At 45.3% G+C, this 26,101-nt stretch overlaps 1 protein-coding gene across 2 annotated transcripts in view; it reads right to left on the bottom strand.

The window, feature by feature from the left end:
* Nucleotides 1-2,779: 2,779 nt before the first annotated feature.
* The window catches only part of LOC134929234 (lactosylceramide alpha-2,3-sialyltransferase-like), a 140,611-nt gene continuing 117,289 nt past the window's right edge, over nucleotides 2,780-26,101 (bottom strand). For both annotated transcript variants that reach the window (XM_063924972.1, XM_063924975.1), the window contains exons 3-6: nucleotides 12,610-12,953; nucleotides 11,380-11,566; nucleotides 9,893-10,051; nucleotides 2,780-9,399 (exon numbers count right to left, since the gene is read on the bottom strand). In XM_063924972.1, coding sequence (XP_063781042.1) covers nucleotides 9,115-9,399; nucleotides 9,893-10,051; nucleotides 11,380-11,566; nucleotides 12,610-12,953 — 975 coding nt within the window. In that variant the 3' untranslated portion in view covers nucleotides 2,780-9,114. The remainder of the gene's footprint in view (nucleotides 9,400-9,892; nucleotides 10,052-11,379; nucleotides 11,567-12,609; nucleotides 12,954-26,101) is intronic.

Here is a 26,101-nt window from a genome sequence, read left to right on the forward strand (position 1 = left end):
AAAGTGGCAGTTATTGGTGACTGCCAAAGGGTGGACTGTCAAAGTCGAAAAATATCGTGATTCACAATGCCTTGTACTAACCCCAATACACATGCCCGCTGCTCGTGCATTCAGTCTGCTGTGCGTGCACATGTCCGCAAATTGCGTAAACTCGCTCCGGCGATTACGCGCGTGATATGCGTATTTACGGTAGAGTTTGTGAGCTTGTAGCGGGCGACTCATTTATATCATATTTAACCTAAATAGTGTTTTATAGATAGTATTTCCCTTAACAATGTCAGCAAGTGTGTTTAGTGTAAATGGTTCGTGGACATGAGGATTCCTCTTTGTATGATATGAAGGGTCAGACAAAGGTTGAACGGTGGTGTTTAGTATCCAGCTGTAGAGTATTTTATTAGTAACATTTCAGTGTTGGTTAGGAAGAGATTGTTCGCTCCTGCGTATAGTTATGTATAGAAGTAGTTTATAGACATTTACTATATTTGCGGTTTATTATCCATGCGGCGGGAATCCCGAGGATACCTCCCACCTGAGCAGTTGGAAATAGACACAGCCCACCTGTTCGAATCCACCTATGACCTTTTGTTATAATGTTATTCCTGTGTCCAATGAACAATGAGATTGTAGGGACCATTGTATTGTACTGTATGCTGTGTATATAAAGGCCACCATTGCGGGACCAGCACTCACTCACTCTCTACAAGGTTTTCACGGTGAAGGCTGAGGGCTGGTTTCCAGAACGCGCTTGCGAATCATTCCCACGTGTGTAAGTTTCTCTGTAGCCATTTTGTTATTCTTTGTGTACGCCATTCGTTCTCATTTTGTTATCCTTTAAGTGTTTGCCATATATTCTCTTTGTTTGTTCTGTTTGCGATCGTTCGCTATTGTTCACATTTATTTCTTGTTATACTGTTTAGATATTGATGTTAGGTCTGTAGTGTATAAGCTGTAACTGTTTTTCCCTTTTTATACTAAAATCTTCTACGAAGGTGTTGGAACCTTACCAGGTCTTGTGTGTTTCACCAGTTATTATAAAGGGTCTCTCTTAGCGTATTAACCGCTCATACCGTATTCACATCGTTAAAGGTTTAAGCATTACATCATCGTGGTATTACATTGCCAAGGTTTACAGTATAAGCATACCCTTAGTGTTCATTGAAAAGGTTTAAAGGTCATCAACTGTGTGTACGCTCGCTGTGTGTATTCCGTATACTCAGCGCAGCGTGTGTACGCAACGTGCGTACCACGTACGGTTCTTTATACGCAAACAGTGTATAAAGTGCGCAGCACATGCACGTGGTTTAGCGGCCATTACGGCTCCACGGTATTAGTACATAGCTTATGTTCATAGGTAATATTTGACTTTATCAGTAAGCTTCAAATAGTTGGAATTCTCTAGCTTAGAATTATCTACCTTTCTATGTAAGCAGTACGGACGGTGTAGTGGTTAGCATTACTGCCTCACAGCACTGAGGTCATGGGTTCGATTCCCACCATGACCCTGTGTGGAGTTTGTATATTCTCACCGCACTTGCGTGGCTTTCCTCCGGGTACTCCGGTTTCCTCCCACAATACAAAAATATACTGGTAGGTTAATTGGACCCCCCCCAACAAAAAAAACCAAACAAACAAAAACCTAACCCTAGTGTGGATGTGTGTACATGTGGTAGGGAATATAGATTGTAAACTTCACTGGGGCAGGGACTGATGTGAATGGCCAATTATTCTCTGTAAAGCGCTGCGGAATATGTGTGCGCTATATAAATAACTGGTAAATAATAATGTAAGGGCAGATAGCTCAATGAATAAATTGTCTGACTGCAATGGCACAGACAATGGGTTAGAATCTCAAGTATGTCAGCATCTTGAAATGTAATAAAGGACAGTGTGACTGAATAACAAAGAGCTGTCAAGTTGAGTTAATTAATGTTGTATAGGTATTAGCGACAGAAGGGGTCAGGGTAGGAGAGAGGGGCGGTCAGGAGATGCTGGGCTCCAAAACGGGGGGAAGCTGCAAGTGAAAGTAATTAAAACAGATAAATGACAAGTGCTGCCAACATCGCCCCCAATAGGTGTTGGAGCAACATTGCTTCATGGTAGCCCAGTTGTGACCCTTTCATACACTAGAACCTGCCGTGAACTGTGCACTGGCCCGGATTTGATCTACTTCAGACACTCACCATGGTAGGTACAAAAGGAGGCCAGCTAGAGTACACCGAATTGTGTCGACGCAATGGAATGAGAGACTGACAACTGAGAAGATGGGAGTCTGAAATTATAATGATGACAGCTAATGAGCGCAAAGTACAATGGGGAACGAACATTTGAGGGCGTGAAAAAACGGTGCAGAGCAAGAGATGAGCGAGTTTAGACAAACAGGGGAGCATTAAAATAGGGAAGAGACAAGCTAGGCAGATATTAGAAGATGTACGAGACTCAAATACCATGGGGAAGGATGATGGTAGGTGAAACAAGACACGTTTTATAGGGTCCTGTTTTGTTTGGGTGGTATGCTTTCCAAGACTGGGGAATTGGTGGCAGCAGCTGGGGCAGTTTGTGTATCTGAGATAAGGGTATTCAGATACGGAACTGCTCGCGCTCAGCTTCTGCCGTCCAAGGTTCAGTCCAGTCTAGATTTAGCATTGCCCCAGACATACATCATTTCTATTCTATTTGTAGAAGCTCAATATAAAAAATGCCATAGAAAGACAATGCACTTCTGCCACAATTACATGGCTAAAGATGTATACGCCGACAACAGAAAGAACAAACAAAACACTTTACATGTCTTTGCTTTATTGAAATAGCACAAAAATAGAGCGTCTGTATTTTATACATTTCAGTAGAACTGTAGCTCAGTCAGTGCAATGATACCTCTGTTTCAGCGGGGAGGCGAGGGTGAGGCACTTGGAAATCGGCATTGTATTTTACAGGACCAGCATGAACATATACCTGTTCTCAGAACATAAACGCTATGCTGATGTTGGGGTTCCAGCGGAGGAGGCATAAAGCCGCTAGGCAGCTGAGGGCACCGGGAACGGGACATCCCCTGAGAATAGTCCACCGACTACGGGAAGCTCGTCACAGGGGAATCTACTGTAAGAGGCACTGATTATTATTATTATTACCAGTTATTTATATAGCGCACACATATTCTGCAGCGCTTTACAGAGAATATTTCGCCATTCACATCAGTCCCTGCCCCAGTGGAGCTTACAATCTATATTCCCTACCACATGTACACACATACACATTCATGCTAGGGTTAATTTTTGTTGGTAGCCAATTAACCTACCAGTATATTTTTGTATTGTGGGAGGAAACCGGAGTACCCGGAGGAAACCCACGCAAGTACGGGGAGAATATACAAACTCCACACAGTTAGGGCCATGGTGGGAATTGAACCCATGACCTCAGTGCTGTGAGCCAGTAATGCTAACCATAACACCGTCCGTACTGATCTGGGGATGGTGCTCAGGGATAACCACACAAAATGGGTTGTCTAGAGGGTCCCTTGGGTTCTTTCCTGCCTTCATAGTCTAGGTTTACTTGCCAGAGGCTCCGCTCTCATTGTATGTGTGATAAAAGTTCAGAGTTTTAATGGACAGTACAAGATATTGTTTTGGGTTCATATTTTCCAACCTGTGTCAGGTTACCTACTGAAAGGGTTAAAGAATAGTTACCGGAGAAGACTATTTTCAATGGTTGCAATAAATACATTAATACATATATAGATGTGTGCGCTCGCCAGCTGTCGGGATTCCAGCATCGGTATCCTTAACACCTGTATCCAGACAGACAGCAAATTCCACGTATACCATACACTGTACCTGGCATGTTGCAGTATACAAAGCGGACACTGTATCTCCAGTAACTGTCACATGTGTGACTATAAGGTAAGTTACCTAATACCAGTGGATCTCAAACTTGGTCCTCAAGGACCCCGGACAATTAATGTTTTCCAGGTCACCTGTGGATTTTTAATTTTAGTTGGTTATACACAGTGCACCTACCGGGTGACCTAGAAAACATGAACTGCTAAGGGACCCAGAGGACAGAGTTTGGGAACCAATGCCTTATAGGGTCACTGGACTTAGGGGTCAGCAGCTAAGCAAGATTAAGGCCACAATAGTTCTGTGTTGGTCAGTGCATAAGTAGACGCTGGTCTACATTTCGGAACCCTGTACCTGACACAGGAATAACTGGGGTTCCTATGACCGGTGTGTTTGAGCTTGTACGTTGTGTATAACGCATGATATATTCACAATGCAGTCAGGCTTTTCCTGTAGTTGGCTCCGAGGTCTAGCACTTGAGTGAAGTACTGATCGCTACTGGGCAGAGGTCCTGCCAAGTCCCGAAAGAGCTGGAGAGACAGCCAGCAGGAGTGTGCAGTAAAAGCAGCGCATAGATTCCAGTTCACGTCTACACGCCACGTCCAACATCACGCATATTAATTGCCCAGCGGCTCCACTCTAACAGCCCTTGTGTAACAAGATGGGGACCAGTGTAATTAAACGTCCCTTTTCTGTCAACAAACAAAAACTTACCATATTAGAAATGACTGTTTTGGGAGGCACCTGCTTATCTGCTATTTACAGGCACAACAACTCAGACACATGTAACGATCACTCAGTCATCACTCCGGTACAGCGGCAGCTCTTGGAGAGAGTGCAATAACAATAGTTACATATCTATAACCTCAGGATAGTGCCGACAGACGTCGCTGTGCTATCCCCGCAGGACACGGAAAGTGCCGTCACTAACGGAGAGTGCCCCCAAACTTGTAGTCTATAATGATGGGTACACAATTGCCGGAACACCGATGGTACGGACGATGGCTGCACCATCGGTTTGTGTACACGGCCAATATGATATATACGATGTTGATATATCATGCAGACATATCAGTACATCTGCCTGTGTGAACCAACCGAGCGATATATGGGTCGCAGCATTCATTGAATATGGAGGCATATTCAAATCGGTCTGCTTGCCAGACATATCGGGCAGAAGATTATTTGCACATAATCGTTACAGAGTTTATCAGGCTCTTAAGGAGCTGCAAGCAGTGACAACTATTTAAACAGTAATAAGTAGACTCTCTTTGTGGGTTTGCATTTCATTTCTAGATTTTATTTACATGACTGCCCCAGATCTCCCATTGCTACGTGAAATGCTCTCAGACATTAAAGCCTGTGCTTCATCATGGTTACATCACCGTGCAATAGAGACCTGAGGGGGAGAGGTACTAAGCACTTGGGGAGAGATAAAGTACCAGACAATCAGGACCTAACTGCCACGTTACAGGCTGGGTTTGAAAAAAATGACAGGGACTGACTGGTACTTTCTCTCTCTCCACTTTATCACTTTCTAAGGCTTAGTACATCTGCCCCTGAATTAGCAAACAAAAAGTATTTTGTGCAGAAAAGAAACAGGGAAAATGCTGGAAAAACCAACCCAACAAGCATGTCTGTGAGCCTTTAACATCTGTGCATCGCTTGAAGCAGCTTCATCACACAGGTGGTGGGGATAAGGTGCCCTAGCCCTCAACAAATCAGACGCCTGCTTACATTTCCTAAACTGTATGAGAAGAACAGCATCCTGTGGTTGCTATTGGTAACCCATACACCAGTTTTAGTAACTGTGTATACCAGGCATGTACAGGGGTTGTCATCCCTTTAATTACTGCTCTGTAGAATCTACAGGTTAAACCAACTCCAATTAGCCACAGAGTATTTATATATAATATAGGTGTGTCGGTAATTAACATGACGACATGGCAAATGCAGCCAAAATGATCAAATACTTTGGACACAGCGTGGCCACCCTTTATGCTTGGCATCCATGCTTTACTAACAGGTGTCTGTATTACAAATATGTACGTTTTGGGGAACCCGGCCGTATCCCACTAGGGGCATGACATGATAAAATAGGCATGTTCTAGCACTTCCAAAGTGTTTGGCCGATCCAAACTCTCTTCCACTCCCCTAAAAGCACCCCTATAAATTGATGCAGGCACGAGCGACACCCATCTCTCCCTCCCAATTTCCCTCGGGATAGCCCCTTTAAATCTAGATTATGGCATCACAATTGCCGCGGCTCAGAGGTATGGTAATATTTTTCTAAGAGCTTCTCCAGAAATGGGCCCTAGTCCAGAATTCAAAGCCCCACCTTGAGAAAGGCTGGTTGGTAACGGCGTTATACCGTTACAGATGCCATTGACACCCCAAGATAAAACACCACTAAGCTTTGAAGAACATCAATAATAAATTATATTTGCGACAAAATGCATTTAAGAAAATATGTTTTTGTACCGCATGTGATAACTAAAAAAATACATTACTTTCTATTATTATGCAGGAATAGTCATTATTTACAGAAACATAGGACAATAATGTTATCCCATCAGGGCTACATTACCGACTAGAATAGTTTCCTTCAATATGGAAGGAAAAAGAATTTCTAATAATACCTCGTGCCACAGAAAACAACTTCCATGCGGCGAATTGGCTTCTATTCACTCACATCCCGCATCCACTGAAGTCTAATAATTCAAACAATGAATCTCTGTCAGAGAGAGAGAGAGAGAGAGAGCAGCCAATGAGCTAACTCATTTTTAAAACACACCTGTAAAATGACAGTTGGGAGCTGATTGGCTGGTACTTTCTCTCTCTCCAAGATTTGATAAACCCGTCCCTGACACTGCGTTCATATTGCCATTGCTGGGTCACACCCGGGAATTGGATACGGGTCCTTTCCAGGTATGACCCAGCATTGGACCTGTGCAATGTGAATGGGGGTAGCTTCCCGACCCAGCAATATGCCGGGTCGGGTTGCCATCCGGAGGCGGGGCCAGAGGTGGCATTGGGGGTGGGGCGGAAGTGGTGCTGCGAGATGACATCATCTCCAGCGGTGCCTCTCCCTATGCTGTGAATGGGTGCCAGGTCACATCGACCCGGCTAACCCGTTCACACTGCGCCTGAGCCGGTAATAAGTTATAACCCTTCTTTATTCCTGGGTTGAATTACCGGGTCAGACGGCCCAATACCGGGTTTTTGGTGCAGTGTGAACGGGGTATTAGTATGGCGTTTGGGTGATGATAAAACCATCTTCACCTCACAATAATTACCACCTCACCCACCAAAACGCAGGGATTTTCTGCAGCACCACAGCTCCAAAGTGACTGGACTGGAGTGACCAGAGGACAGGAGAAATGGGTCTATGACGGCTGATGCTACTGGCGAACGTACATGTGGCCAAGTCTACTGCCCAATCAGTAGCCACATTTACAGTACACGTGTGAAAGGATTACAGTGGGTGGTGCCCCCCAAATCCTTAACACTATGTGTACATAGGATGCATATTATACCACTGTGAAGACAGTCGGGGGTGGAGGTCATTATACAGAAGCCAACATGAAAATAATAAAAATTAAAACTATTTTTTGAACCGACTTGGCGATTATAAAAAGGCTTCATCTTGCCATCGTCAGCAATTATGTTTCCCTGATTGTACCGAATCCGCCGCTGTAGAAATTTTCTCACTCAACAACTCACTACGGCATTTCCTCCCTACTAGGCGGAGGGGAGGCGACTGCCCTGTGGAATATAGACTACATTTACATTACATACACACAAACTTCTTTCCAATTTTACTCCGGAAAGCCAGGGCGACGTCTAAAACCCTGCGGAGACCAGAGCTTAATACTGGTATACAATAATGCTGAAATCGCCATTGCCAGCAATGGATTCCATGTGAGAAAATAACCCGAGGTCATTCACACATTCTCTGCCTGGTATGAATGCAGGCCTGCTGCACTGTATAAAGCCTGGTGACCGTACAGTGACACCGGCCTGTACTTATGTACCACAGATGTAGATCTACGCAAGATGAGGAAGGGGGGCGATGTCCTGAGTTACAGTATTATTATTGTGCACATCTAAGGCTGTAAAGTCCATATATCTATATACATATCTCTGTATGGGCAGACAGAGGTGCAATCCCTGTCATTCTGCACATAAAAGTGGTGTCACTACATTTACACTATCTCTGGGGACAAGACACAGCAGCCCATCAAATGTAATATAAAATAGAAAAAACGCAGTACTTCTTAAAAGTAATTTTGCAATAAAACAGCAAAAACAATAAGACATAATAACTGCAGTCCGGTATTCTGGCGCTCCAAAGATGACACAGTGCAAATCCAAGTTACCAAGTGACCAGAAGAAGAGACGGGGTTGACTATCACATGACAGGTATCCAGAATAAGGGTCAGCGCTGACTATCGCATGACATGGGTCCAGAATAAGGGTCAGGGCTGACTATCGCATGACATGGGTCCAGAATAAGGGTCAGGGCTGACTATCAGATGACGTGTATCCAGAATAAGGGTCAGGGCTGACTATCACATGACCTGTATCCAGAATAAGGGTCAGGGCTGACTATCACATGATGTGTATCCAGAATGAGGGTCAGGGCTGACTATCACATGACATGTGTCCAAAATAATTGGCCAGGGTTTTACTTGTATCACATGACATCTTAACCATTTCTTTGAAGCAGATCCTATCATTAACTCCTATGATCGGTGCACAGCCCCAACACACACAAACATGATTTCATGATACATGGAATAACAAGGCAGCGATGAAGACACTTTCAACAGTCATATGTGAATGACAAGTGTAAAAATATCTACTGTGCTACCCAGGCCTTTAAGTGTTGTAGTGACCTGCACATAGCGGAGGCAGCCATATTGTGGGGCTAAAGCGCAGTCTCTCATGTCCCAATGTTAATGCTAAATCACAAAGAATGCATAGGCTGTAGGTAGGTTCAGTCTGCGTAGGCAACCGGTACACTTGCAGTATCGATACTTTAATTAGCTTGTGATGGTTTTGTAGCATTCCCAGGTATGATTTGTGCGTCATGCATGACTCAGCACGTCAGGCTTTTTCATCACGCCACATCTCTGGAGCCTGACAGCTTGCACAGAGTTCCTGAGTGTCCTGCAGCATCTCAGACAGTACTGTGCAAATAGAAGGCAAAAGGCCTTGTATCTTCATCTGAACGAGCACGCCATTATTCCATTGCATGGCTGTCCTGGAAAACGGTGCTTTATAAACTAGGCATGCCATCAGTTTGATGGGAGGGACAGAAATCGCAATGTACTCCTCCACTGAGATCTTTCACCACTCCTTCCCGCACCAGTGTCTGAAGCAGCTTTCGCTCTGTGGTGACGTCGTGCATCGTCGGTCTGTTCATTGTGTTCATGCAAAGTTTATCGAAGTAATGCAAGGGTATATCTGGCTGAGTCAAGTCATAACCAAAGCCAGCTACGCTCACTTCATCGCATAAGTGCGTCGCCAAGACCACTGCTATCATGCCAATCGTGGGTACTTTCTACAGGGGAAACGGAAATAAAAAAAATAACCAACATTAGAATGAATTTTACAGCTTTCCTGTATGTTACGGAGGAAAAGGATATATTTGCTCATTTTCCACTATGGTCAGTATTTGACTGAACTACAACCCTTTCCGATATTCAGCTAATAAACCAGAAAATGCAAGGCACTGCCATTTTGAAGTTCCACAGAAGCGGTCAGCCATTTTGTTCCTCAGAAACTACTAGTACCTGTCTGTAATTGGCATTCACCAATAACTTTGAAGTAACTGGCAAAAACACACCCATAAATAACTTTAAGCAGTTAAAATTAAAACTAAATAGCTTTTAAGTGTATTATAATATAAACTGGCTCAATATTAGTTTATGGAGCCAGCCTATCCCCAGTGTCAGCATGCGACTGAGGAAACAGTCACCCCAATACCCATATCACCATAGCATGAACTGGCATTTACCCTCAATGCATTCCCCATACATCCTCAGCCACAGTACCTTGTCCCAGCCCCACCACTTCTGGTGGGGAGGAAGAAACTGCAGGATGTCCATTGCGGTCTCTTTGACTATAAGCGGATTCAGGATCCGGAACTGATGGGATTTCAGAGGTAGGTTTTCGGTCACACTCTTCCAGAAGAATAACTTGTTCCATGTAGACTACAATGTAAAGTAAAAAAAGATTACATAAAGCACAAAATAAGGCAAAGACAGCAGAGTGCAAATAACACAAAAACATAAAACGTGGTCAGATATTTACTTTAGAAGGGACTTGCTGTCTGCACACCCTGGGAGGAAGCCATATTGTAGGCTTACTGAAGTAGTGAAGGGGGTAGACGTGAAGAGGTAATGATCTGCCACATGGGCGGCAAAACGACTCAGATCAGTTTCAGATTGACACTTTTCCAATCCTTAGCAAAACCAGCCAACAGAAACTTACAGAGCAATATCCGAGACGGGTCTAGGAGTTGCACCGCAAAGGAAAGAGCATCTGACAAAATGACGGAGTGTTAACATTTTTCTCTTAATTTTCATATTCACCAAGGTTCATTTACAAAACATGGAAACTTGCATAAGCAGCATCCTCTGTTCCGATGAGGACATCTGTCCATACCGCGTTGCGCAGGGCTCTTGCAGAATACAGAGCTTGCATGCAAGATGTGCTGGATGAGATGTCCTAATGAACGTTGCACACTTTGGGGTTTATTTGCCAACCTTCAGGATGATAAATTATATTTATGCTCACTATTTAAAAGGGTCATGCTTTTGCTAGCAAGACATGTCTAGTAAAAACATTGCCCTATTAAATATCAGGCATAAACACGTTCAAAAGCGGCAGTTGCTTTGGAAAAGCATCAGAGGCGTTGCAAGTTTAGCAAGAACCCGTTTAGCCACTGGAAACAGGTCTGATTGTTACACGTCTGCTGGGGTGTCATAACCTGGCATCTGAGGACTTCTGCACTCTCTGGGCACAGATTAAGTGGAGACAGGAAAGGACATGTGCACATACGATATAATTACAACACCATCATGTGAAACGAGAAAAAAAACAATATTTCTGCAAAAAGCCAGGATTTACTAAACACATAAGTGAATATTTAACTAGCAGTATTCTAGGCGAAAACCAGGGAAAACTATAAACTGTAACAAAATAAAAACTTCTGCTGGCTGGCTGCGGGTATGGTATATACACCAGGTGCTGCAACAGGCACATATCATAAATAGAGATTCTGCTGCTGCTCTTCTGCATTATTACCTATATGTAGGCCTGGCCATAATATCCCTTTAATCCAGGACACCTATGACGTACACAGGTTCTGTGGCTGGCTAGTTCAAGCCTGCGTTTCACCTGGTTTTAATCAGCCACAGAACCTGTGTAAATCGTAGTTGTACCGGATTAAAGGGATATTATGGCAAGCCTACCTTTAACGACTCCGATTACATTTAGCCAATCAGGAGACAGAATGCTATGAACTTGGCACACTCACCAGAGTCTCATTCTTTATCATCGCCTGCAGCCACAAGAAATCCACGTGCTTGAAAAGAACCGCCACAAACAGGCTGTCGCCCACATACTCCTGGCTGGAGTCTGGGGCCCCTTCAGGATAAGTCATTCTGATGGTGGTCTTATTCCCAACATCCCGCTGGTATCCGCGCACTGGGGCGTTGTTCAGCCTGCAAGTCACACACATATCAAGTCTTGTATTAGTCGTCATATCTAGGTACACACAATACCTTTTTTTTTTAACTACATTATCGCATGTGCGACTTGTAACAAGGACGTAATGGGAAAAGAAACTCCTCCACGTGATGTGTGCGCTATTTTCACCGCCCTGTTTTTAGAAATGTTGGTCAGTATAAGAACGCTGCAGATTCAAGAGCAATGATGGGCAACCTGTGGTCCTCCAGCTGGGGTGAAACTACACATCCCAGCATGCTCCGACACAGCTTTAACATTCCCTAATAGCAAAAACCTGGCAACAGCTAGAGAGCCACAGGTTGGCAAGGCCTGTTCTAGAAACATGATGGGCAAACAGTGCATGTTTTCCAGATCTCACAACAACTGCACAGAGGTGATCTGGAAAACACAAGTGGTCTGGCCGCCACTGTTCTGGAGCCTGTAAATGGCCTGCTCTCAGATCAGCCTCTCACACTCACTGGTGGGTCCATTGCTTGCAGTTCACATTGTATACTGTACAACCATTTACTGTAGGTTCAGTATTTTTCCTGTACATTTGGCTTTATGTGAGAATTATAATTCCGTAAAATACATACAAATTTTACTAGTGAACCCGGAAGCTACGTCAGATATTATTTACAGAAATGACATAATCGGATGACCGCTGTATATTAATAATCTCATTATCTTCTAATAAAACGTCTTTATCTAAAAGGAAGCACAAAAGAGAATTCCACAGGCACCACAAATAACGGACAATACTGAACTTGATGCCACATAAAGGGGTCTATTTACTAAGCCTTGGATGGAGATAAAGTACCAGCCAATCAGCTCCTAGCTGTCATTTTTCAAAGCCAGCCTTTGCCATGGCAGTTAGGAGCTGATTGACTGGTACTTTATCTTTCTTCAAGGCTTAGTAAATAGACTCCTAAGACCTGTTAAGTACTTTCACCTCTTCAGCAAAAACAAGCCTGCTGGATACCAACATGCCCGATAATCAATAGGTGTGCCGCACAGACGTTGCCCTAATTAAATGTACCTGATTGTAACGTCAAACTGGTCGATCACGTTTCCCAGTTTCAGGCCGTGGAGCATTCCCCCGCTCCCTAGGACAATGCAGCGCTTGCACTCCTTGGATCTCGAATCCTCAGGAAGGTCATCTTCAGGCATAATTTCCAAAAGTTCATGAAGTTCTTTAAGGTACTGGTAAAATCCAAATGGAGGCCCATACTGGTACAATGATTCATTGAGTTCTTTGGTTTTCTTAACAAAGCTGGACAATCCCAAGTCGTACTTATTTTGGAACAATCGGTGCATTTCGGTCCTTGCGAATGCTTTCCTACATGGTGCTTCAACAACATGTCTGGCAAACGTATGGGCTCTCTGTTGAAACAAACACAACTTTATTAGCAGACGGACATACATACTTGCATGAATGCTCTCTGAAAGTGTATGAACATATTCTGACAGCTACTTGATGATGGGTATATTATTTGTTGTGTATTTGCCTCTTCAGGCTATCTTATTACATTCCAGAACCGCTCACTCAACCTTCATAAGCTTTCCTATCCTATTAAATCCCCACTGTACAGTCCGCACATATCCTCCACCTATTTTCTGTTTCTTCACTTCTGACCTTGGTTCATCACTGCTGTGATGTGATATCATGCAGGCCATGAGAACCTTTGCAATCCGGTGGACAACTATGCAATAGATAGGGGTGTGGTTTATAGTGTCGACCACACTTATGTCGACCACTATTGGTCAAGAGTAATTAGGTCAACATGGTTTCTAGGTCGACATGACAAAAGGTCTACATGTTTCTTTTTTGTAACTTTTTTTGGGGACGTTTTCTTCATAAGGTGACCGGGAACCCCAATTAGTGCGCCGTGTCCCCTCGCATGGCTCACATGCTTCGGGCAAGGCGCCTCACTCCGCTACCGCTGCACTTGCCACTGGTTACTGTTCCCAATCGTAGTCCACGTGGATCGATACGTATGAAAAACCTAGTGACCATGTCGACCAATAGTGGTCAACCTAAGTGTTATCGATCTAAAGACCGGATACCATAGATAGGCATTGATACACAAGGATAGGTGCCATTTCCCCATAGAGTGTAAGCTTGCGAGCAGGGCCTTCCTCCCTCTATGACTGACTGTTATTACCCAGTTTTGTCTCATCACTGTGTCCAATTGTAAAGCGCAATGGAATGCGCTGCGCTATATAAGACACTGTTAATAAATAAATAAGAAATACATTTGCAAGTTTCTGAAGAAAAAATAAGAATTTACTCACCGGTAATTCTATTTCTCGTAGTCCGTAGTGGATGCTGGGAACTCCGTAAGGACCATGGGGAATAGACGGCTCCGCAGGAGACTGGGCACATCTAAAGAAAGATTTAGGACTATCTGGTGTGCACTGGCTCCTCCCCCTATGACCCTCCTCCAAGCCTCAGTTAGGACACTGTGCCCGGAAGAGCTGACACAATAAGAAAGGATTTTGAATCCCGGGTAAGACTCATACCAGACACACCAATCACACCGTATAACACGTGATAGGAACCCCGGTTAACAGTATGATAACAAAAGGAGCCTCTGAACAGATGGCTCGCAATAACAACCCGATTTGTGTAACAATAACTATTTACAAGTATTGCAGACAATCCGCACTTGGGATGGGCGCCCAGCATCCACTACGGACTACGAGAAACAGAATTACCGGTGAGTAAATTCTTATTTTCTCTGACGTCCTAGTGGATGCTGGGAACTCCGTAAGGACCATGGGGATTATACCAAAGCTCCCAAACGGGCGGGAGAGTGCGGATGACTCTGCAGCACCGAATGAGAGAACTCCAGGTCCTCCTCAGCCAGGGTATCAAATTTATAGAATTTTGCAAACGTGTTTGCCCCTGACCAAGTAGCAGCTCGGCAAAGTTGTAAAGCCGAGACCCCTCGGGCAGCCGCCCAAGATGAGCCCACCTTCCTTGTGGAATGGGCTTTTACAGATTTAGGCTGCGGTAGTCCCACCGCAGAATGCGCCAGCTGAATAGTGCTACACATCCAGCGCGCGATAGTCTGCTTAGAAGCAGGAGCACCCAGTTTGTTGGGTGCATACAGGATAAACAGCGAGTCAGTTTTCCTGACTCCAGCCGTCCTGGAAACATAAATTTTCAGGGCCCTGACTACGTCCAGTAACTTGGAATCCTCCAAGTCCCTAGTAGCGGCAGGCACCACAATAGGCTGGTTCAAGTGAAACGCTGATACCACCTTCGGGAGAAACGGAGGACGAGTCCTCAACTCTGCCCTATCCATATGGAAAATCAGATAAGGGCTTTTATAGGACAAAGCCGCCAATTCTGACACACGCCTGGCCGAAGCCAGGGCCAACAGCATGACCACTTTCCACGTGAGATATTTCAAATCCACAGTCTTAAGTGGTTCAAACCAATGAGATTTCAGGAACTCCAAAACCACATTGAGATCCCAAGGTGCCACTGGGGGCACAAAAGGAGGCTGAATATGCAGAACTCCTTTGACAAAAGTCTGAACTTCAGGCAGTGAAGCCAGTTCTTTCTGGAAGAAAATCGACAGGGCCGAAATCTGGACCTTAATGGACCCCAATTTGAGGCCCAACGTCACCCCTGCTTGCAGGAAATGCAGGAATCGACCCAGTTGAAATTCCTCCGTTGGGGCCTTCCTGGCCTCACACCAAGCAACATATTTCCGCCAAATGCGGTGATAATGTTTTGCGGTGACATCCTTCCTGGCTTTGTTCAGGGTAGGGATGACTTCCTCCGGAATGCCCTTTTCCTTCAGGATCCGGTGTTCAACTGCCATGCCGTCAAACGTAGCCGCGGTAAGTCTTGGAACAGACAGGGCCCCTGCTGCAGCAGGTCTTGTCTGAGCGGCAGAGGCCAAGGGTCCTCTGAAAGCATCTCTTGAAGTTCCGGGTACCAAGCTCTTCTTGGCCAATCCGGAACCACGAGTATAGTTTTCACTCCTCGCCTTCGTATTATTCTCAGTACCTTGGGAATGAGAGGCAGAGGAGGAAACACATAAACCGACTGGTACACCCACAGTGTTACTAGAGCGTCCACAGCGATCGCCTGAGGGTCCCTTGACCTGGCGCAATATCTTTTTAGCTTTATGTTGAGGCGGGACGCCATCATGTCCACCTGTGGTCTTTCCCAACGGTTTACCAGCATTTGGAAGACTTCTGGATGAAGTCCCCATTCTCCCGGGTGGAGGTCGTGCCTGCTGAGGAAGTCTGCTTCAAAGTTGTCCACTCCCGGAATGAACACTGCTGTCAGTGCTAACACATGATTTTCCGCCCATCGGAGAATCCTTGTGGCTTCTGCCATTGCCCTCCTGCTTCTTGTGCCGCCCTGTCTGTTTACATGGGCTGGTTCTGAAGCAGGGGCCTTGCTTAGCTTAGGGCATTGTAAATGGCCCTTAGCTCCAGAATATTTATGTGAAGCGAAATCTCCTGATTTGACCACAGTCCTTGGAAATTTCTTCCCTGTGTGACTGCACCCCAGCCCCGAAGGCTGGCATCCGTGGTCACCAGGACCCAGTCCTGTATTCCGAATCTGCGGCCCTCTAGTAGATGAGCCCTCTGCAGCCACCACAGCAGCGACACCCTGGTCCTTGCCGACAGGGTTATCCGCTGTTGCATCTGGAGATGGGACCCGGACCATTTGTCCAACAGGTCCCACTGGAAAGTCCTTGCGTGGAACCTTCCGAATGGAATTGCTTCGTACGAAGCTACCATTTTTCCCAGGACTCGTGTGCATTGATGTACCGACACCTGTCCCGGTTTTAGGAGGTCTCTGACTAGAGATGACAACTCCTCGGCTTTTTCCACTGGAAGAAACACTTTTTTCTGGTCTGTGTCCAGAATCATTCCCAGGAACAGAAGACGTGTCGTCGGGACCAGCTGTGACTTTGGAATATTGAGAATCCAGCCGTGCTTTTGTAGCACTTCCCGAGAAAGTGCTACCCCCACTACCAACTGTTCCTTGGACCTCGCCTTTATCAGGAGATCGTCCAAGTACGGGATAATTAAAACTCCCTTCTTGCGAAGGAGTATCATCATTTCGGCCATTACCTTGGTAAAGACCCTCGGTGCCGTGGATAACCCAAACGGCAGCGTCTGGAACGGATAGTGACAGTCCTGTACCACAAATCTGAGGTACTCCTGGTGAGGAGGGTAAATGGGGACATGCAGGTACGCATCCTTGATGTCCAGGGAGACCATGTAATCCCCCTCGTCCAGGCTCGCAATAACCGCCCTGAGTGATTCCATCTTGAACTTGAACCTTTTGATATAAGTGTTCAAGGATTTTAAATTTAAGATGGGTCTCACCGAACCGTCCGGTTTCGGTACCACAAACATTGTGGAATAGTAACCCTTTCCTTGCTGAAGGAGGGGTACCTTGACAATCACTTGCTGTGAATACAGTTTTTGAATAGCCACCAACACTGCCTCCCTGGCATAGGGAGTTGCCGGTAAGGCAGATTTTAGGAAACGGCGGGGGGGGGGGGGGGACGTCTCGAATTCCAGCCTGTACCCCTGAGATACTACTTGAAGGACCCAGGGATCCACCTGTGATAGAGCCCACTGTGCGCTGAAATTTCTGAGACGGGCCCCCACCGTACCCGGCTCCGCCTGAGCAGCCCCAGCGTCATGCTGTGGACTTACCGGACGCAGGGGAGGACTTCTGCTCTTGGGAACTAGCTGTGTGCTGCAGCTTTTTTCCTCTACCTTTGCCCCTCGGCAGAAAGGATGAGCCTCTAGCCCTCTTGCTTTTCTGGGGCCGAAAGGACTGTACTACGGTGCTTTCTTTTGCTGTGGGGTAGCCTGTGGCAAAAAGGTCGATTTCCCAGCAGTAGCTGTGGAAACGAGGTCCGAAAGACCCTCCCCAAACAGTTCCACCCCCTTATAGGGCAAAACTTCCATGTGCCGTTTCGAGTCGGCATCGCCTGACCATTGCCGAGTCCATAACCCCCTTCTGGCGGCAATGGACATAGCGCTTATTTTTGATACCAGCCGGCAAATATCCCTCTGTGCATCACGCATGTATAAGACGGCGTCTTTTATATGCTCTATCGTCAGCAAAATATTGTCCCTATCCATAGTATCAATATTATCCGACAGGGAATCTGACCACGCAGCTGCAGCACTGCACATCCATGCTGATGCAATAGCTGGTCTCAATATAATGCCCGTGTGTGTGTATATAGCTTTAAGGGTAGTTTCCTGCTTTCTATCAGCAGGTTCCTTTAGGGCGGCTGTATCCGGAGACGGTAGTGCCACCTTTTTTGATAAGCGTGTCAGCGCCTTATCTACCCTAGGGGGTGTTTCCCAACGTGACCTATCCTCTGGCGGGAAAGGGTACGCTGCCAATAACCATTTAGAAATTATCAATTTCTTATCGGGGGAAGTCCACGCTTCCTCACACACCTCATTTAATTCCTCAGATGCAGGAAAAACTACAGGTAGTTTTTTCTCACCAAACATAATACCCTTTTTTGTGGTACCTGGGATATTATCAGAAATGTGTAATACATTTTTCATTGCCTCAATCATGTAACGGGTGGACCTATTGGAGGGTACACTAGTCTCATCGTCGTCGACACTGGAGTCGGTATCCGTGTCGACATCTGTGTCTGTCACCTGAGGTAGCGGGCGTTTTAAAGCCCCTGATGACATTTGAGACGCTGGAACAGGCACAAGCTGAGTAGCCGGCTGTCCTATGTCGTCAAACCTTTTGTGTAAGGAGTCGACACTGTCACGTAATTCCTTCCATTACATCACATTCACAGGCATTTGCTCCGCCTCCACATCATTTTCCTCATCATACATGTCGACAGCAGTACCGACACACAGCACACACACAGGGAATGCTCTGACAGAGGACAGGACCCCACAAAGCCCTTTGTGGAGACAGAGGGAGAGTATGCCAGCACACACCAGAGCGCTATATACCACAGGGATATCACCTATAAAGAGTTTTTTCCCTTATAGCTGCATATATATTATACTGCGCCTAAATTTGTGCCCCCCCTCTCTTTTTTACCCTTTCTGTAGTGCAGGACTGCAGGGGAGAGCCAGGAGCTGTGAGGGAAAATGGCGCCAGTGTGCTGAGGGAGAAGGCTCCGCCCCTTTTCCGGCGGGCTTTCTCCCGCTATTTTAATAATTCTGGCAGGGGTTAATATACACCTATATAGCCCCTGGGGCTATATATGGTGTCAGTTTGCCAGCCAAGGTGCTTTTTATTGCTGCTCAGGGCGCCCCCCCCCAGCGCCCTGCACCCATCAGTGACCGCAGTGTGTGGTGTGCATGAGGAGCAATGGCGCACAGCTGCAGTGCTGTGCGCTACCTTGGAGAAGACAGAAGTCTTCAGCCGCCGATTTTCCGGACCTTCTTGCTTCTGGCTCTGTAAGGGGGACGGCGGCGCGGCTCCGGGAACGGACGACGAGGTCGGGTCCTGTGTGCGATCCCTCTGGAGCTAATGGTGTCCAGTAGCCTAAGAAACCCAAGCTACCACCAGTTAGGTAGGTTCGCTTCTTCTCCCCTTAGTCCCTCGCTGCAGTGAGCCTGTTGCCAGCAGATCTCACTGTAAAATAAAAAACCTAAACTATACTTTCTTCTAGGAGCTCAGGAGAGCCCCTAGTGTGCATCCAGCTCGGCCGGGCACAGAAATCTAACTGAGGCTTGGAGGAGGGTCATAGGGGGAGGAGCCAGTGCACACCAGCTAGTCCTAAATCTTTCTTAGATGTGCCCAGTCTCCTGCGGAGCCGTCTATTCCCCATGGTCCTTACGGAGTTCCCAGCATCCAGTAGGACGTCAGAGAAATGGAGTTTGGCTGCCTATACTGCAGTCACTGGTTGCCGATAGCTACACATTAATGTTTATGCTGGAAGTATGCAGCACCAAGTCCCATCAACAGCATCACGGAGGTGGCAATTTAGGAAGACAGATGTCCAGGATATATCCAGTTCATGATCTCCCCATGCAGAAATACCAAAAAAGATAAGCCTGACATCATTCTATATCAGTCTATTTAAAGATCTGTCCAGGATTGCTGAAGTTTAAGCAGATGTAGAGCTGATTAGTACAGAACAGTTAAGTTGTTCTGTTCTGTGAGGAGATCACCACAAAGGGCTTGTTTACAGGAAGCCATATATGATGCTACAGACCACAGACATGACCATGTGGTGGCCACAGACAGTGGAATTTATTACACACTAGCTGGCCTTCAGCAAACACTTTACTTGTTGAAGTTTCCGATACTTTGTATCCAGATATTATATTAAACACTCTCTCATATATATACACACACACACACACACACACACACACACTGTAGATACACACATATATCTCTATATATTTTTATTTCTATTTTACTCTCCAATGTTACCAACTATGGTCTTGATGATTTAAAGCTTTTAAAAGGGCCACCTAACCCCAAAACTGAAAGGTCGATTAACCATAAAGTTAGCATACTGTTCAGTGCTACCCTGACATGCCGCCGCAGCTCTGCTACATAGTAAACTATTACAGCATTCAGTACATTACAGACAGCTGAAACCTGAAAGGCCTCCAAAATCAGTAAGCACTGTCCTAAGGGGGTCTGACACAGGTCCAAAAAGCCAAGACATCAGCAGCTCCGTGCCAGCGACCGCTCTACAATGAGTCTGCAGAGTAAGTCCGCCCAGCTGTCACTCAGACTGTGCCTGCTCTGTCACTGCAGTAGGGGCTTCCTGACATAGCAGCCTCCTACAGCTCAGTAACAATACACAGCCTTAAAGAGGTTTTCTGGCATTTATTAGATGTCGCTCAGACACCAGCAATGTGCATGTCATCTGCAGCTGTTCATGTGGTGTCCTGATAGCAAGTCGCAGGCTCACGCCCTCTATGATCTGTTAGACACAGTCTTGCATATATGCTTTACAACATAATAACAGAGGCACATTGACTCAATAAGGACCTACCCTTAGATAAACGGTCATTAAATAGATCATAATTCAAAGTGTGGATGGCTAAATACTCTGGCTCTCAATAAAAGCTAAAAGGTGGGGATGGGTGGTACATAAAACTTTATTTATACACACAAATTTTTATATATATATATATATATATATATATATATAAAGAGAGTTTGTCGTACGTTTCTATATGTGCTTTTTGGGTTCTTTTACAGTGCTGTGCAACAAAACCGCTTCCGGTGACACTTGTATATCTGTGTGCGACGGGCCTGGACCGTTGGGGTGCCTTGGGGACCGCGTTTGGGAACCTCTGGTATAGGCCATTGGTACGGCCTCATCTGGAATACGGTGTTCAGTTCTGGAGGCCATATATTCAAAAGGATATTAATACATTAAGAGACTGTACAAAGAAGGACAACTAAAATGGTGCATGGTCTACATCACAAAACTTACCCAGAGAGACTAAAACATCTCACTATGTATAGTTGGGATCCGGTCTGAAGATCGACAGTGTCTAGGTCGACAATGTTTAGGTCGACCACTATAGGTCGACAGTCAGTAGGTTGACATGGATGGAAGGTCGACAGGGTTTCTAGGTCGACATGTGCTAGGTCGACATGTCTAAAGGTCGACATGAGTTTGACATTTTTTTTCTTTTTTTTAATTTTTTCATACTTAACGATCCACGTGGACTACGATTGGAACGGTAAAGTGTGCTGAGCGAAGCGGTAGCGGAGCGAAGGCACCATGCCCGAACCATGGCGAGCGAAGCGAGCCATGCGAGGGGACGCGGTGCACTAATTTGGGATCCCGGTCACTCTTCGAAGAAAACGACACAAAAAATAAATAAAAAATCCTCTTGTCGACCTTTAGACCTGTCGACCTAGCACATGTCGATCTAGAAACCCTGTCGACCTAGTGACTGTCGACCTATAGTGGTCGACCTAAACATTGTCGACCTAGACACTGTCGATTTGATGAACCACACCCGTATATAGTTTGGAGCAGAGAAGGGAAAGAGGAGACATGATAGAAACTTTCACATATATCAAGGGTTTTAACAAAGTCCAGGAGGGAAACATTCTCCAAATGAAGAGAAGCAATAGGACACGAGGTCATGCACTGAGACTGGAGGAGGGGGGGGGGGGGGGGGTGGGGTGTCAAAGTCAGAAAAATATCTCTATGCACACTACCATATTTGCACCTCACACAGGTCCGTGCTGCGCATGCGTACGCTCTCCCGTACGTGCGCATACTCACAGTCGCGGGCACCCGCAGGCGCACGGTATGCGTATTTACGGTAGAGTTTATGTGATCGTAGCGTGCGACTCAATTGTTACATATTTTCACTATATAATGTATTTTGTAGATCATGGTCCCTTTGATAGATTCTGAAAGTTTAGTTAACATAGCATGTTCCTGAGCAGAGAGATCCCTCTTTGTATTGTACGAAGGGTCTAGCAGGGGTCATACAGTGGTGTTTGGTACCCATCGGAAGAGTATTTAAATAGCAATATTCCGGTGTTGGTTTGGAGCGGATTAATCGCTCGTGCGAATAGTTATGGACATAAGAAGTTTATGTCCATTTACTATTATTTGTTCTTATTTAGTCATGCGGCGGGAAACCCAGTATCCCACCCACCAGAACAGTTGGAAGCAGTCACAGCCCACCTGTATGAATCAACCTATGACCTTTTGTTATAATGCGAAGCCGAATTCCTGTGTCCAATGAACAATGAGATTGTAGGGACCATTGAATTGTATTGTGTGTGGGGCATAAATAGGCAGGCCGACCATATCCAGGACACTCTCTTCAACGGTTCTCATTGCTGATAATCGGGAGCTGGATATCGAGGCGCATGCGATCGTTTCCCCTTGTGCGTAAGTGTTTCTCCGCAACTATATTGATCTTCTTGTTATTGTGGGCCAATTTCTCTCTCTCTCTCTCTCTTCTCCTCTTTCTCTCTTATTTTCTCTTAAATAGTAATTGTATTATATTTCCTGTGTAGTTATCTGGTTAGGTAGTCTATGTTATATTGTAGTGTATGATTTGTATTTGTATTAATTCTTTTGCAAGTATATCATTCATAATATATATATATTAGGCGTTGGACCCTAAGCCCAGGTATCTGTGTATTTCTTATAGTGTTAAGTATCCTCAGAGCGTCGGTGACGCTCAAACAGCTTTTGAGTTAATAAGGTTACACTGTGTTGCATCTACACCCTATCTCTACACTAAGGTTTTACTGCACAATACACTGTTTATGGTTTAGATACAAAGGTTTAACATTGTTAGCGTCAGCGCCGCTGGTGATCTCCTCGTGGTCCCGAGCGTCCGCTACGCTATAGCGAATCATTAAGTTAGTCAGCAGCCAATAGCGTGCCTGCCCGTGATCTCTTGGCCGTGAGCGAACGTGACGCTTGAGCGTCTCGACTACGGCTAAGCGATTGTTACGCAACGTGCGTACCCTTACGGTACTTCATACGTAGATAGCGTACAGTGTTCTTAGACCTCATAAAGGGTATTATATAAGATAAATATTTAGCTTTATCAATTGCGGGCTCGTCCTGTCCTTCACACATCTGCACTAGGTAATTTCAGCAGACATTATCCAGCAGCAAAGGGCGGGAGATCATATTTCTCGTAGTGCTGTTTGGATAAGCGTCTGCTTCTCTTAGTAAAGGGTGCTGAAGGAATCCGGGAACCGGAGGTAAGAACAACACGCTAGTCTCTTTTAAAACTGTTTATTTTTCTGTCTTGCGTACACACGCACGCATATCTGCATTTCTTTTCATTCGTGTATTTTCATATATCACTCTCCTGTTTGCCATTGTATAATTGATAAACGTGCTAAGAGAGAGTTGCCGCTATTTCATAGTTTAAGAGTAAAGGTAATATAGTTAAAGTATAGACAAACACACAGCTGTGCCTGAGAGACAAGGCGAAGTCAGTGTGGTGCGCGGTAGATGATAAAGGATCATCTACATTGATAAACGTATAAATTGTGTTACGGTGGATCTTTGCTTTGCGTACACGTGTCTCTAACAAAGGACTGAGACTTGCGTACGCAACCCAAGGGCCGACGCACGCAGCGTATATTACGCAACGGAGCGTACGGGTACGCCCACGTAACTCAAATCACAAGTGTTAATTTTTTTTTCAACGCGATAAATAGCGCAACGCGGTAAATAACGCAAGGCGATAAATCGCGCAAATCTATTTTAACATTCGAAATTTAAATTAACAGATCCTTCTCCTAATTGGTAACACATCTGGTCTAAAGAAAAATTTCTGCACAGAAATAGAAATAGAAACAAAAGTGTATATGTGGTGAGTGAGTGTTTGTTTTTACAATTTTTGAGGTTGAACCACAAGAAAAAGTCGAGTTCTCGTGAGGTACATGCGTGTAAGTGACGTACATGGTGGCTAGGGAGGCATCCCTGGTTAAAACATACAATTTGAGCATTAGAGTGTAGCAGACCAGGAGGTCATACTGTAACAGACCAGGAGGTCATAGCAGACCAGCAGGTTCAGGTACAGCAGACAAGGAAGTCCGCTATACAGTCCACAGGCACAACACCAAGAAAGGGTTGGTGCAACACCCATATAGGCCATACAAGCTCTGGCTGAAGGAATTCGCAGCCGTAATTTTCGATTCCACTGGTCGCTCCGTACATAAGATTAGTTGCTTATGTGCTGAACGATTGTACCGCACGTAATTGTGTACATTAGTAAACCTGACCGGTACTATTTGTGTACGAAGGTCATAAACGCTATTTGTACATTCTAACGTGATTTGTGTAATTTTTTTATTTTAAGGGAGGTTCGCTGCTCACTCAGGAACTATCCAACAACCAATAGTTACTGGAAAGAGTAAGTGTTCTTCGGATCACCCTCACAGGTTCCAGTAAATAGAGGTTCAGGTCGCAGGGGCCCTGGGTCGAGTACGCCAGCACCATATCGGTGTGATCAGGTCGTATTGGTCGGCGTGGGCGAGTGAGTGGGGTACTCGGTAAACCGCCACCGTCAGCCTATTTTGAACATTTTGGTTTGCGTAAGGGTTGGCTGAATAAAGCAACACCTTCGAACTATGGGGGCCACTTGTTCAGGTAGGGGGCGATCAACCTCGGTTCGGGTTGATTCAGTGAACCGACCAGTCGGGTCGGCAAGGTACGTAATGTGTGAGAAATACGGAAGTCACACAGAAGCTTTATGTGATGAATGGGAGAGAATGACAGTACATGACGGGGAGAAATTCCCAAGAGTAGGTAGCTTCAGCACAGAAGTGTTAACGAATTTAAGGAGAAGGATATGTCTCATTAAATCAGCAAAGAGACGAATCAAGCATTATGATTATTTACAGTTGTGGCAACAGGAGGGTGACATACAGAGAGGATTGGCTCAGGCGGCGGGATCTGGCTCGATCAGAAAACTGATAGCCACGGCCCCACCACCACCATACATATCAGGAGAGAAATTGGTTGCGGAGAATGACGCATTAAGGTGTAACAAACAAACACTTAGCAACTGTGTAAATGTTAAAGATAATGTTAACCAATTAACCAATGCAAGTATTAACCCGTGCAAGTTGTACCCTGTTTTGAACTTTCCTCAGGAGTGTGATCAAGAGGACGAATCGGCAACAATTTCAGCGCTCTCTCTAGCAGCCACCATAGCAGAGACCACAGTAGGCACAGCTCCACCCCCGAGATTAGTAACAAAGGCCCCTAGCGGAGGGATAGGTGAGGTCGTATCAACGGGTAAGTACGGCACCATACACTATGCTGAAACTATTTCACCACAGCCTGTAGAATCTACACAGAATGAGGTTGTTAGAGTTAATCCTGTTAAGGTAATAGTAGTTCCAAATGGGAAAACAGACACTTCAGGAGTCACTCCTGTTAGGAACATTGCCATGTATAGCCCATTTTCCCGAATGGAATTAAGGACCATAGTGTCGGAATTCCCTGACCCTAGAAAAGACTTAGTTGCCAGCCAAAAATACATCAGAGACCTAGGTAACACTGTAGAGCCCAACAATAAAGACTGGCAGATATTGCTGAGAGCATGTTTACCCTCCAATGTCGACGCAGCTCAATTTTTAGCTGACTGTGGATTAGATCAGGATGTACCTCTTACAGAAGTGTACAACAAAGACAATGTAAAAAGAATAAGTTTACAGTTAAAGGAGTATTTCCCAGCCGTAGTTAAATGGAACAAAATATTCTCCATTAAACAGAAGGAGTCAGAAACAGCTGCAGAGTATTTTCACAGAGCATTATCAGAAATGGCAAAATACACAGGCATAGAGGACATTAAAACAAACATAAACCATCGAGAAGTAGCAGTATCGGTACTGATGGATGGTTTAAAAGAGTCATTGAAGACTAGGGTACAGACCACACAACCATGTTGGCGAGGTCTGTCTGTGGCTACTTTGAGAGAGGCTGCTATTGATCACGATAGGAACATCACCAGACACAGGGAACAACAAGGTGATAAGTTAATGGCAGTAAGTATACAGGCCCTGACCACAA

This window comes from Pseudophryne corroboree, chromosome 1 (assembly GCF_028390025.1).
Source record: "Pseudophryne corroboree isolate aPseCor3 chromosome 1, aPseCor3.hap2, whole genome shotgun sequence".
NCBI lineage: Eukaryota > Metazoa > Chordata > Amphibia > Anura > Myobatrachidae > Pseudophryne > Pseudophryne corroboree.